Source organism: Eptatretus burgeri, chromosome 11 (genome assembly GCF_056783735.1).
Source record: "Eptatretus burgeri isolate ZD-2024b chromosome 11, Ebu_testis_v1, whole genome shotgun sequence".
Classification (NCBI taxonomy): domain Eukaryota; kingdom Metazoa; phylum Chordata; class Myxini; order Myxiniformes; family Myxinidae; genus Eptatretus; species Eptatretus burgeri.
Window position 1 is genome coordinate 12,986,618 of NC_140971.1, and position 14,330 is coordinate 13,000,947.

Below are 14,330 nucleotides of genomic sequence, written 5' to 3' on the forward strand. Positions count from 1 at the left end.
TTTTAAACAATATTATATTGAGTGTTCAGTTTGAGGAGATTCCAGTGAGAGCAGGTGTGTTTCGTAACCAAGTTTCTCGTGGACTGCTCGCCAAGTGGCTTAAGCACTCCATTCGAAACCGTCGATGAGGAACAGCCGGCTTGGCAGGCGCTTGCTTGCTGAAGGGGAACCGAGCACTGCAGCGCACGACTCGTTTTGTGAGCTCTGCTCAGTGTGATGACGTCATGGCGGTAGATCGAGCAGCGACCCTGGCGGGAGTATCGGGGCTGCTTGCGTCGCTCGCCTCTGTTCTGGGAAAGTTCGCCATGGGCACGGGGACCATCCCGGATCTCTGCCACGCCGTCGGCTCTGTCCATCCCGAGGAGAATGTGTTTTGTGAGACGGTCAGGACACGCCTTCGTGTTGCTGCTTTGTTTGCATTTTAATTTTTTTTAATGACTGTGATAGAAAAAAAAATGACTGTGACGTCATAGTTCGGGCACCGCTCTCGAGGCTGGGAGGTCGGTGGTTTAAATCCTGCGCAGTCGGGGTCATACCGATCATTACCTTCGCAAACTTCGTTTGACGAAGGTATTGTATTGACCCCTGTGTATTTATTTATTGGTAAATATGTGTGCGGACAACATTGCGCAAAAACTGCTGGACCGATTTGCATGAAATTTTTAGAGATGATGTGCAGTTACTCAAGGACGCCAGGCGAAGCTTTTGGGAGCGATCGGATCAAAGGTCAAGGTCAAGGTCACAAAAAGGTCAAAATCGTTTTTTTGCGATTAAACTGTCAATTTTGTTCCGATTTACATCAAATGAAGTCCAAAATGTTCAGTATTCAAATCCCGATCCACTGATATCGCGTATGGCATAGTGTCTGCAACCCTAGTTAGTCTGTGGAAGTCAAAGGTCAAGGGGGTCATCAAAATGGAGTTTTTGATTGGGAAGCGTTGTGGACAACATTACACAAAAAACACTTCGCAGATTGTCATGAAATTTTGTGGATGTGTTTGGCATCACGAGAGGACAAATCGATTAGATTTTGGGAGTGATCGGATCAAAGGTTAAGGTCAAGGTCACAAAAAGGTCAAAATCGTTTTTTCGCGATTAAATTGTCAATTTTGTTTTGATTTACAGCAAATTAACTCCAAAATGTTCAAAATTAAATTCCCCATCCTCTAATATGACACATGGTATAGTACTTTTGTCACCCAAGGCAGCGGTTGGGGGTCAAAGGTCAAGGGGGTCACACAAATTCACATTTATATCGGAAAGCGTTGTGGACAACTTAACGCAAAAAAACAAAACGCAGAGAGGCTTTAATTGTTTTGGATTTGTTTGGCATCATGAAAGGACAAATCCATTAGATTTTGGGAGCGATCGGATCAAAGGTCAAGGTCACAAAAAGGTCAACATCGTTTTTTCATGATGAAAACGGTTAATATGTTTCCGATTTACATCAAATTAACTCCAAATTGTTCAGTGTTCAATTCCCCATCTTGTGAAATGACACAAGGTATAGTACTATTGTCACCCAAGGTAGCGGTTGTGGGTCAAAGGTCATGGGGGTCACGAAATGCATATTTGTATTGAGATGTGTTGTGGACAACTTAATACAAAGGTAACTAGTGACTGCAGCGAAGGTATGCGCTCTACAAGTGCCCGTTCTAGTTTAAATATGGTCGATGAGCATTTCAAAGGACAGTGCACTGATAAACAATGCTGGGAAGGCAATGGCAAACCACCTGCTGTAACCATTAGCTAGAAACTGCCGAGACGGCACCAGTGCTCGGGAAGGAGTTGGGACAGTATTTCAACAAAAAAATTCAGGAAAAAGGTACATCGAAGCAGAACAAGCTCAAATGAGCTAAGATCCTCGTCCTCTTAATGATGACGTCATAAAAACGAATATGACGTCATTGTGATGTATCAGGTTTGCGATAAATTATCTGTGCTAATGCCCGATTTGATTCCCGCGAACAAAATTCAAACAGCTTGCCTAATTTCGGAGATAATGGTATCGGCGATTTCCATTAGCGGTGATATTATGACGTCAACTTTTTTCTAGGAAGAATTTCCAAAATTGGAGATGGTTACTGCCTGCGCGTGGGCTTTATGCATATACATGGCAAGTTTCATGAAGATCCCATGAAAACTCTTGGTTGTGAAACAAAAAATGTCAAAAAATAGGAATGATGTCATAAAAATTGATATGACGTCATAGTGATGTATCATATTTGCAGTAATTCATCTCTGCTAATGCCCTGTTCGATTCCCGCAAACAGAATTCAAAAAGCTTGCCTAGTTTCGGAGATAATTTTTTAGGCAATTTCCATTAGCAGAGATATTTTGACGTCATAACTTTTTTTCTAGGAGGAATTTTCAAACTTGGAGTTGGTTACTGTCTGCGCAGGGTATGTTTACATATATATGCCAAGTTTCAGGAAGTTTCGATGAAAACTGTAGGCTGTGAAACAAAAAAGTCCCCAAGCAGAAGATGAAGAACAACAACGTGAGTAAGACTCAGAGATCCTCCACGAGGATCTAAAAATAACATCTCCTGACTACTGTGCTCGTCTAGTAATAAACTAGAAGGGTAGTCGGTAGAGCACACACCTCTGCCAGGACGAATATCCCAACAATAGACGGGATCTGGATCCGGACCTGAACTAAAATCGAATCGGCTTGTTCTTGTCGCCTCCCCAACTCATCCACCAAGATTTGTCCAAATTTCTCATTTACAATCATTATAGTGACAATCTAGTAAGATTGACAATGGAGTTCGAGAAGGCTTTGTGAGTGAGGAAAAGAACAATGGCACAGCTCCAGCTACACTCACAATGCATCTTTCCTTTCCACCGATACGAGGGGACCGGTAATTTAGCTAGACGATGTACTACAAAGTTAACTACACAAGGGCTCCCTCACGTGTTGGTCTGTGCCTCCCCGGGGTCTCCAAAACCCATCATACTACTAATGATGATTTCATAATCCCCCCCTCCCCAAGGCGGTTTTCCTCCTTGGACAAACGCCGTGTAAATAGCTTATCGTCTCGCATTTCGTGGGGCACCCCTACCAGAAATAAAAAATATTGTTACGGCTGTGGAAATTCGCAAACCACCATTCAGGTCCCGTAGGTGAGGTATCTCTTAAATACATGTGTAGTTAGCCCCAAACCCGTTGTTTAGAAGGAATAAATGTGATTCATTCGGGCTGCGACGCTTTGAGATAGGCGTTTTTCTGTTCTATCTTTATTTTGAACCAACCACGTCTCAACCACCATCACACAACAACCACCAACCACAACACCGCTTCACAACAACAACAACCACACCGGCCTCTCAACAACCATGCCATCCTCACCACTCCGTCAGCAACCGTCAACATCTCCACGAACACAAAAGGGGAACAACAACAACTCCCGCCCCGATTTCTCTGGTAAACAAGGATGACGGTTGAAACTCAACTCCCACCCCGATTTCTCTGGTAAACAAGAATGACGGTTGAGGCTCAACTCCCACCCCGATTTCTCTGGTAAACAAGAATGACAGTTGAAGCTCAACTGCCGCCCCGATTTCTCTGGTAAACAAGAATGACGGTTGAAGCTCAACTCCCGCCCCGATTTCTCTGGTAAACAAGAATGACGGTTGAGGCTCAACTCCCGCCCCGATTTCTCTGGTAAACAAGAATGACGGTTGAGGCTCAACTCCCGCCCCGATTTCTCTGGTGGAATGTCCCCCTCCCGCGTGCCGCGAAGGGAGGGGCGGGGTGCCGGGGAAATAAAAGGGCGCACGGAAGTGACACCAAAAAGAGAGTGACACCAGAGGAAGTCAGGTCAGAGGAAGTCAGGTCAGGGCGGTCGGTGAGAGTGTCAGTATCAGTCGGCGGTTCATGGTCATCTGCCCGTCTGGGTCTTGGAGAAGCGGTCTGTAGAGCGAACCGCTCGTTGGAGTTTGCAGTCGGTGGGGAGTCCGGACGTCGCGGAGGGACGCGGACTGGAGGTGCTGCTCTGCCAGCTGTGTTGCGCGGACCTGCGCGTTCGTACAAGGAGCGCCGGAGAGAGCTCGCCCACCATCGCACCGAGAGGGTGCAGGTAACCTGCAATGGTCTCGTGGGACTCGTCGGTCTGCCAAGTCCCATGCCATAAAGGCAAACGGGCCCCGTCTGCCCCCTTGTCTTTGAGGGTGGCCTTTTCTTTTGTTTTTTTGTATGGATCTTGTGGCACCGTGTCTTGTAAAGTAAAACTGTATAAGTGTTGCCGTGTGTTCGCGTATTCGGTTAGCTCTGCATTGTTGTTTTTGTTTTAAATTGATATATGTGTGCTCTTCGTGTGTCGTGTAAATAAAGTGCATTATGTTGAATTGTTCCCCGTTTCGCTGCGTCCTTTCCTTTGTTTGAATCTCCATCTTGCTTCACGTAAAGGGTTTGTAGTGGACTTAATACGCCCGATAATTAATCGGAACCATCGAGGCCAACGATAACACCGCTCGGTTATCCCGATAGCACGGAACGGACTGCTTAACCGGCCCGTGTCCGGAGTCGACCTGCGGCGAGGTGCGATCGCCCGGTCTACCATCCGCGTGGGTACTTAGGTAGGTCGAGTTTGGCGAACAACCCTATCCCACGCGGGTGGCCGATTTGCACGATCGTGGTGAGGCCGAAAGGCCCACCCGTGACTAGCTCCCGACGTTAGTCCGAGAGGGTCACGACAGAATTGTCCGTCTGGTGGGCGACGTGCCGCGATTCGAGTCACGTGGCCGATCGCACGCCGGCGGGCGCGAATTCGCAACAATATATTATAAAACACAAACACATTTGATTACCTTTTTAAACAGTTGCTACTGTTGTTTAACACTAAACTGAAAGGGAGGACACCCGCCACTCTTGAGGCATTACACGCTCACTGCGTACCCCACAGATTAACGGACCCGAGCCGAGATCTACCCCAGAGATATCATATTGTTACGGCTGTGGAAATTCACAGAACACCATATATGTCCTTAGTTCAGTTATGCCGATAAGTCCGTGTTCAGTTCGATTTCCCCACCTTTGTTTAATGGGATTTATCCGTGTGGACAGGGCTGTGATCTTTGAGTTAGCCGTTATTCTTTACTATCGTTATTTTGGACCAACCGCTTCACACAATCACCCTGCAAGGGACAAGGAGAACTACCGCGGTGGCGCGCGTCCCTAATTTGGCGGGAAAACGCTTCCTTTGAGAAGTTTCCCGCATGTTCTGGAAGGAGGGCGGGGCGAGAGCGGAGGGGTGGGGCGTGGGTAATAAAAAGCGCGCACGGAGCGTTCGCTCTCTCTCTCTGTCGTAGCTGGTGTTGTTGCTACCGCTGGACGCCACGGAAGGAGCTGTGCTGCTTCTGCCGGAGCTGCGTGAAGATCTGGGCTCGTGTCCGAGTCAGGAGCTTGGAGCGGTCAGTCGGTGGCGGTTCGGGCGTCGCAAAGGAGACGCGGGCTGGAGGCGCAGCCCTGCTGTGTCGCGCAAACCTGCACGTGCGTGTGGGAGGAGCTGGAGAGAGCTCGCCTTCCGCTTGGCAAGGCCTGGGCGCAACCGCGGCTACGCTAGCTGCCGTGGGGACGGGACGTCGCGACTCGCCCCATCAAGGCACCACGAGGGTGCAGGTAACCTGCAACGGTCTCGTGGGGCCCTTTCGGTCACCAAGGCCCCACGTTATAAAGGCCCACGGGCCCAGTCTGACTCCCTTGTCTATGAGGGTGGTCTTTTTCCTGGGGTTTTGCTTTGGAGTGAATGTTGTGGTGCCAAGTCTTTCAAGTAGAACTGTTGTTAAGTGAATGTACATTGGTAAATCATAGACGGTCGTAGTGCTTTACCTTGCTCGTGTCTTGTCCCCTTCCCTCATTAATTGCATGGCTGTATATGTGCATCTGTGTAAAGTAATAAATGTGCTTGTGTGAAAGTTAACCCATTCGTCGTGTCCTTTTTCCCCAAATTGAACTGCTATCTTGCTTTCGGAATACTAGTTGGTTTTTGAATACCGATAAATAGAATCGGGTCTGGCGAGGTCTGGCGATAATACCTGCTCGGTTATCCCAGAACGGAACAAACCGCTTAAGCGGTTCGTGTCCAAACAGGCCTTCGCCGAGGTACGGTCCCTCGGTAGGTTACCCGCCCAAATACTTAGCTATATCGATATTCAGCGATTGACCCTGTCGCACGCGGGTAGAATACGGACTGGGCCATGGTGTGCGTTGAAGGCACACCCGTGACTGGTTCTCGGCGTTGTTCCGGGAAGTCACGACTGAATTGCTCCTCCGGTGGGCGTGTGGCTGCCATTGGCTAAAGCGGTCGTTCGCACGCCGGGCGGGCGTAGATTCGTAACAATATATACCCCAGAGAGGATAACAACATGTCCCTTCCTGACGCTCCCTTAGGGAGTAGGTCTACTAGTGAAGCAAATGTACAAGAACTGCTGCTCGAGTTCCTTCCAGACAATTTTTTTCTTTTCTTTGCGACTTGTCGCAGGCATCACTCCACCGGGAAGTTGTTTTTTGTGCTTGAGACTCTTCTCTGGTCTCATTTCAGATCATTCGTTAACTTAATCGATGCCCTTTAATTATTTCTTCCGAGGTCTGCAAAATGAGTGCCAGCATGCTGGTATACTGTGTCGGAATGGCGACCCGTCCAGGATTGTGTCCAATTAGGCCATGGGCCAGATGGGTGATCATTACCATCTCGGGTGGCAAAGGTTGACTGTACTTTTTGGAAAGATCTTTGTCTGGGCCAACTTTTTGGGTATGATTTCCACTCCAAATCGGTAGCTTTATTGTAGTTTTTTGGGAAAATAGGCATTTTTGGGGTAAAATCGTGTTTTTTGAAATTTCAACTGTAGAAAAAATATCTGCGACAAAACAACATATTTGAGACTTGGAATAAATAGCTATGTAAAATACAACCATTATGGTGTGCTTTGTGTTGGGTTTCAATCGCCGGTTACCATGGCAACAATCATTTTAGGGTAAAAAACATGGTTTTTGATAGTGAAACTTTAAAAATTCATATCTCAGAAATGAAAAATGATTTTTGAACCATTTAAACGATAAACACATCCCGATGCATCAGGGCAGTTTTAAAATTCCATAGTATGAGGGTAGGTTAAAGATAAATATATCGTTTTAGGGTAAAAACATCACATTTTGAATTGCATTTCTTGCTGATCTGACAGAAAACCCCGTTTTTTGAGAGAAGAGGACTGTTTTTATTTTATCAACTTCACAGAGTATCCAAAGTCTACATGTATTTATATATCACTTTACATGTACTAGTATAGGTTGTATGAGTTACCTCGTTCAAATAGATTGGCGTTGCCATGGAAACGATCAATTTTGTGGGTACACACGTTTTTTGACGGTAAAAGTTGAAATATTCATCGCTTGCAAGTGAAATAATATTTTTCAGAGATCTGAAGGCTAAAACCACCCCGATGCACACAGAAAGCTGTTTATTTCAATGTATAGGGCAGGTTGTCAACAAACTATCTCGTTTTAGGGTGAAAACATCAACTATTCAATAGCATTCCTTGATAGAATTGTCAAAGCAGAGATTTTGAGAAGTCTTTGGTTTTAAAGATTTTTCAATCGTACCATATATCAAAAGTCCATTTTGTCTAGCAATTTATATGAATTCTCTCTTTTGGCAATCAATAAGTTGAACTGGACTGATGTTTCCATGGCAACGGTAATTCTGTGGAGAAACCATTGTGAAGTGTATTTAAATATTACAGGGTTTTTACATATTTTTTTTCTTTTCAGGTGACTAACTGATCATGGAAGAGTCATTGCCTCCCCCAAAGCGGCCACGTACCGACTGTTATCCACTGCACTGATGACGACACTGATCTTGTGTCACTAATAGATTTCGGTTCATGGACAACTCTGTTAAAGGCTGCAGAAATTCGAGGTCATGGACAAACATTATCTGCTGCAAAAGGTTTATCCGAAGGAGAGATTGCGCCAGTGAAATATCATCGCAGGTGCCATTCGGTGTTTACCAACAAAAAGGACCTCAATAGAAGAACACGTGAGAAACAGACATATAATACACAAGCAACCCAGCCGGCATGGGACACCTAGGCAAGGGGCTGTCTCATCTCGCGTGTACGAGGCAAAGTGCATATTTTGTGATAAAGTTGCAAAATATTTGAAAGGACAGCGTTCTAAGGAAACCCTTGTGCAGTGTAAACAGCTGTGAGCGGACACAGCTGTCAGACAAGCTGCTGTGCGAGAAATGGACAATAAGATTCTTAGCATAGTCATTCGAGAGATTGTTGCAGCTGAGGCACATCACCATCGGTCCTGCTTCCGGCAGTATACAAAGGCATCGACTACCTCGGACAGTGGAATTGCCGCAACCAGTAAGGCATCAGCAGAAACTCTGAATCAGCTGAAATTACCGCTTACAAAGAGTTATTTGACTTCATCAGGAACGAAATATTTCCAAATCCAAAGGTTCTGCACCTCACTGATTTGACATCCCGTTTAATTTCACTGATGAACTCGTATGGTTTCAACGAGATCAGCGACTCAACTAAGACACATATGCGTCAAAAATTGGAGAGTGAGTTTGGTGAGTCACTCCATTTCGTCCGAAACCACGGTCGTAGAGTCTTGGTTTACCCTGACACCTTGACGAGGGACGAACTTGCCTGCAGCATCATCGAACTTAGAACGAAAGTTGAGACATTGCTGGCTATACAAAGTAATTCTATGGCAGAGCTATCAAGGGCTGCCCTGCTATTGCGAGGTGACAAAAAAAGGCAGGAACTAATGGCTGAATGGCCTGAATTGGCTTGCACGCCTTTACGGGGTGCGATACGGTCAGTGCTTTAGCCGGAAAGGGAAAACTGAATGCACTAAAAGTTACCAAGAAGACCGTGGACTATCAGCAGTGCTTCAGTGAGCTTGGACGGTCATGGCAAATGTCCAATGAACTGTTTGCAAAGCTTGAAGCATTCACCTGCCATCTCTATATTTCTAACAGAGTTGAAGTCAACCAATGTCATTATCAGCTCTTCACATCAAAGAGGGGCAACATGATTTCAGCACAATTGCCACTATGATGCAGAAATTGCCTGTTCAGCATGCCAAGCGGTCAAATTACCAAGCAGCCATATGGCGTAGATCCCTTGAATGCACCCCTGAAGTAATCCCACCAACAGGTTGTGGATGGTCTACAGATGACAGCGGTGACCTTGAGATTCTCTGGATGACTGGTCCACCAGCTCCATCAGCTGTTTTGGAGCTCATGAGCTGTAGCTGTGTACGCCACTGTGATGCAAAGGACTGTAGTGCATCCGAAACGGACTGAAATGCACTAAGATGTGTAAAAACAAGATGTGTGACAACCAATATGAGGATGACGAAGCAGACACAGACGTAACCGCATATGCAGATGATGAAAGTGATGATGATGATGATAGCGATCAAGGAATGTAAATCTAAAACACTTACACGACAGCTGCCTGCAGGTTATTCTACCTATTGAACAAACAAACAGCCTTAGGGTGTCAGGGTGGTAGCTGGTTTTCAAATTGCTCGAAAATATTGCATTGCTACCAAGTTATGGATTTTTAAACTTTCATCGTCAAAAAATGTGTTTTATCCCAAAATTGGTCGTTTCCATGGCAACGTCAATCTATTTCAACTCGGTATCTAATCCAACCTAGTATGCTAATACATCTACAGTGATAAATGGACTTTTGATACTTTATAAAATTGAAAAATATTTAAAATGCTCAAAAAACTGGGTTTTCTCTCCATTTACCGAGAAAGCAATTCAAAATGTGATGTTTTTACCTTAAAACGATATATTTATCTTTAACCTACGCTCATACTATGGAATTTAAAAACTTCCCAGATGCATCAGTATGTGTTTATCGTTTAAATTATTCAAAAATCATTTTTCATTTCTGAGATATGAATTTTTAAAGTTTCACTATCAAAAACCATGTTTTTTACCCTAAAATGGTTGTTGCCATGGTAACCGGCAATTGAAACCCAACACAAAGCACACCAAAATGGTTGTACTTTACATAGCTATTTATTCAAAGTCTCAAATATGTTGTTTTGTCGCAGATATTTTTTCTACAGTTGAAATTTCAAAAAACACGATTTTACCCCAAAAATGCCTATTTTCCCAAAAAACTACAATAAAGCTACCGATTTGGAGTGGCAATCAAACCCAAAAAGTTGGCCCAGACAAAGATCTTTCCAAAAAGTACAGTCAACCTTTGCCACCTGAGATGGTAATGAGAAGTCCATTTTGGGTGATTGGCCCATGGCCTAAATAACCAAGGAGACTGCTTAGGCAGCACCAACGCTCTGCACAGATTATGGCCCCAATCTCTTCCTCCTCCTTTAATTATTTATAAAGACAGCAGCACTCGGTTTCAGAACTTCAAATATCACGTTATATAACATTTTCTACTGATATTGCACCAAAATTAGATTTGCTACATCAACACGACAGTCACCTTTTCAAAAGGGACTTGTGGTTGAGTGTAAAAAAATAATTCCACTCTTTCATAACAAAATTGCACAATGTGTTTTTTTATTTTTCTTTTCCAGGTAAACATTTCCTGCCGACTTCTGCTGTTTGCTTGTATGCTGGGCACGAATGCGATCATGTGCACCCTATTCGCTAAAGCTCTGCACTACTCTTCCAACACCCTGTGGCCCACACTTACCAGCACTGCAATAAACTTCATGTGCTCAGTAAGGGTTTGAGAATCGGTCATTTGCCAAACCAGAATGTTTTGATTTTGAGAATTGGTCAAATTAGAGGTTTGAGAATGTGTTAAAGGTTTGTGAATTGGTCAAACCAGATGTGGTGGCTTAACGGTTCGAGCATCCGCTCCGAGTCTTGGGAGTCGGCGGTTTCAAACTCTAGCCAAGTTACACTTATAAGATAGTACTTGCTGCTTCTTTGCTTAACACTCAGCATTTAAAAAATAATCGAGTGTGGACAAGCAACCATAAGTTGGCAATCATAGAGCAGGCTTTTAAGGGGCTGAAATTGCCTCCTCCTGTGTTGAAGTTCCTTCCAAGAGAACATATATTATAGTTCAATTGTTTGCTCTTGTGAGTCTATGCTCAATACAGGACTTTTGAAATGATGTATTAATGCGAATGAGGCCTTTTGCGCATGTGATGTGTGTGTTTACACTGACTCGGTTCAGCTCGCAGGGCACGTTTAACCTGTTGTTACTCACACAAAATCTCTGATTCAAATAGTGTTTTAAAAATAATTTTCAGCATTTAGACGAAATAGTGGTATTACTGAAAGTCGGCATCCTTCACCACTTCTGGAACAAAATCGAGCATCAAAGCAATGCATAGAGTTTGAGATGGTGAGTGAAAAGAGCAAGTAAGAGGGAGAAGGGTGGGGTAGAACTGGATAACCTATTGGAAATTCACACATATATGATCCTCGCAAAGGCTGTGAATGATGGAAAAGTGAATTTGAAGATTTTATAAATGTGCACTGTCTTCCCTCAGAAGGAGCTTAACGGCAAGTTAACTCCGAGCCCTTAACTTCGTGACTCGAGACTCACAAGGCCTGGACGTTATAATTGAATACTTGTTTATTAAACAACTATTAAGAGCCCTCATTGATTAGGGCAAAAAAAAAACTGTGGTTGACTACAGGTACTGTGGCTGGGCTGTGGTTGGCTAAAAAACAAATCAATTACAGAGCGTGAAAAATGGCGACCACTTCCGTCCTCCAGGGCATGGCTTCCGTACTCCAGGGCATGGCTTCCGTCCTCCAGGGAATGGCTTCCGTCCTCCAGGGCATGGCTTCCGTCCTCCAGGGCATGGCTTCCGTCCTCCAGAGCATGGCTTCCCTCTTCCAGGGCATGGCTTCACAGACTGGAAACCAAGCTTGCCTCTATAACTGGAGTGCAAATTTAGAACAGTAATATTCATACAGTCTGGTGCATTTGTTTACAACGGTAACAGTGTAGGGAGAGATGGAGAAATAGGGAAAGAGGACTCAATGGAGGATGAATAAAGTAAGGGGATGGAAAGGCATAATGGGGGGAAATTACATAAATAAAGGATTAGTTTAGCTGCCATGGTTACAATCAGGCCAAAAGTGAAACCCACTTTACCCTGATGCTGCAATTATATATTTTTTAAAAAGACACAAAAATAAAGAGCATAAGTGGAAACAAACATTTAAAGACAAACCATGAACACGTACGTGGACAACTATGATGCAGAACATAATATTTTTAAGTTTTGCAAGCTCTTGGGTGAAGGTGAAAAAAAGGGGGGGGGAAGAGAGATAGAGAGAGAGAGAGAGAGAGAGAGAGAGAGAGAGAGAGAGAGAGAGAGAGAGAGAGAGAGAGAGAGAGAGAGAGAGAGAGAGAGAGAGAGAGAGAGAGAGAGAGAGAGAGAGAGAGAGAGAGAGAGAGAGAGAGAGAGATAGATAGATAGATAGATAGATAGATAGATAGATAGATAGATAGATATATATATATATTTTTTTTTTTTTTTTAATATCTTGCTCTTGCACGAATAAGCCTGGTGTTGGCTTAGTGGTGAGGGTGGCTAGCTTGGGATCCTAGGGTCCTGAGTTTGAGCCATGTTTACCACTGAATTAACACCAAGGTGTTGACTCAGCCTGTCATCCTTCCTTGGTCGGCGAAATGAGCACCAGTGTACTGGCCCCGGTTAGAATAGGTGTACCATATCCCTGTGTGTCTTAAGAGGCGACCAGGGTTGGCGTCAGGAAGAGCATCCGGACATAAAAACATTGCCTCAAGAAGGGAACCATGGTTGCATGGAGCCTGCAAAAAGCTAACCCTTGCTCAGCAGGGAAAAATGGCTGTTAAAAAAAAAAAAGGCTCTTGCATGAGTCTTTATCCTGTAAAGGAAAATTATAAAGAAAAAAAAGTTCAGGCCTTGTGTATACAAAATCACAGGTACATTTGCACAATTTTTATGGCCGTCTTAATTTTTATCCCAAGTTGATTAGGGTAATGAATTACATAGACTGTATCTTCAGGATAATTAATGTACTTTGTTTTTTAACCTGTGCTTATCTACAGCATTTAATGTTATGTTTTGCTCATACTTCTGGTTTTGTATGTGTTGACAGGCGGTGTTCGGACGTGTGCTGTTCGGAGAGGTGCTGAGTTTCATGTGGTGGATAGGCGCAGCATTTGTTCTGATGGGGCTGGCATTAGTCCATAGTGCTAGTTTAGATAACGCAGCAGATATTGAGAAGAGGAAAGTTATGTAGTCTCCCGATTCGATGTATTTTAAGCTTGGAGAAAACCCTTCCTGAGCGGAATCCCCTATCCCTCTTCTCATAAACCCCAAAATGATCATGGTGATGGTGGGGGAGTTTGTTTACAGTCAAATGATGTAATGGACTGACTGCAGTTACTGAATTCTGTTGGCATGTCCGACATGTGTGTTACATCATTTATATTGCAGGGATCAGAAAGGAATTATAATCCTCCATCACAGCTTTATCTTCATCTCCGTTTCCTCCATTGGCCTAATGATTTGCAGGTAAACAAATGTCTTTTTGATTGGTGTTCCTTTGTCATCTTGGGCTCCTGGAACTTCTGACTCGAGTCACACTCATTCGGATGTCCATGCTCGTTTCTCCACCACCTTTGAACTTGTTCAACTGACTGCCTGCCATACCTCGCACCTTGAGCCAATTTGTGCCCGTGCTTGTAAACTTAAACGTTCAGCGATGATTGTTCACCTGCAAATAAAAAATGGTATTGTTAAAGAATGAAATATTAAATGGGAAAGAATAATCATTAGATGAGGGAAATCTGTATTGCCGATTTCCTTGAGGATCCATGAGAGGTGCTTCGGGAGGATACTATTCCACTCAATGTTTATTTTTGGATAAAATGTTGTACATTTTGTTTAATAAATGCACTTTTTTCTGATACATCTTTATAGAGATAGCATTTGTCAAAAATGAGAGACCTGACATTGAAAGGGGACTAATTGTTGGTGCTCTCAGGACTTAGTGTCCTGTGACCAAAACCTCAAAACTTCTTAAGGTATCAAGAGGAACAGTTTTCAAAGTAATGACAGCATGGGGAAAAGAAAGACAAACATCTTCCAGGAAGTCTAACGGTGGCCAGAAGTGTAAACTGGATAATCAGAACAGATGTGTGTTGTCAAGAATTGTGACTAAAATCACCAGGGTAACAGTTGCAGAACTGAATACTCACCGACCTGAACCCGATCAATTTATATTAACTCGTCATGGGTTGCACAAAATGGAGTTTCATTGCAGAGCTGCTATACACAAACCCATGATTATGAAATTGTGTGTT

General features: G+C 44.0%; 1 protein-coding gene across 1 annotated transcript; it reads left to right on the forward strand.

Moving 5' to 3' along the window:
• Positions 1–13,936, forward strand: TMEM42 (transmembrane protein 42). The gene is made up of 3 exons (XM_085845242.1): positions 1–383; positions 10,585–10,731; positions 13,121–13,936. Exons 1-3 carry the CDS (start codon positions 225–227, stop codon positions 13,262–13,264), a joined length of 450 nt encoding a protein of 149 aa, XP_085701368.1. The 5' UTR covers positions 1–224; the 3' UTR covers positions 13,265–13,936.
• Positions 13,937–14,330: the final 394 nt, after the last annotated feature.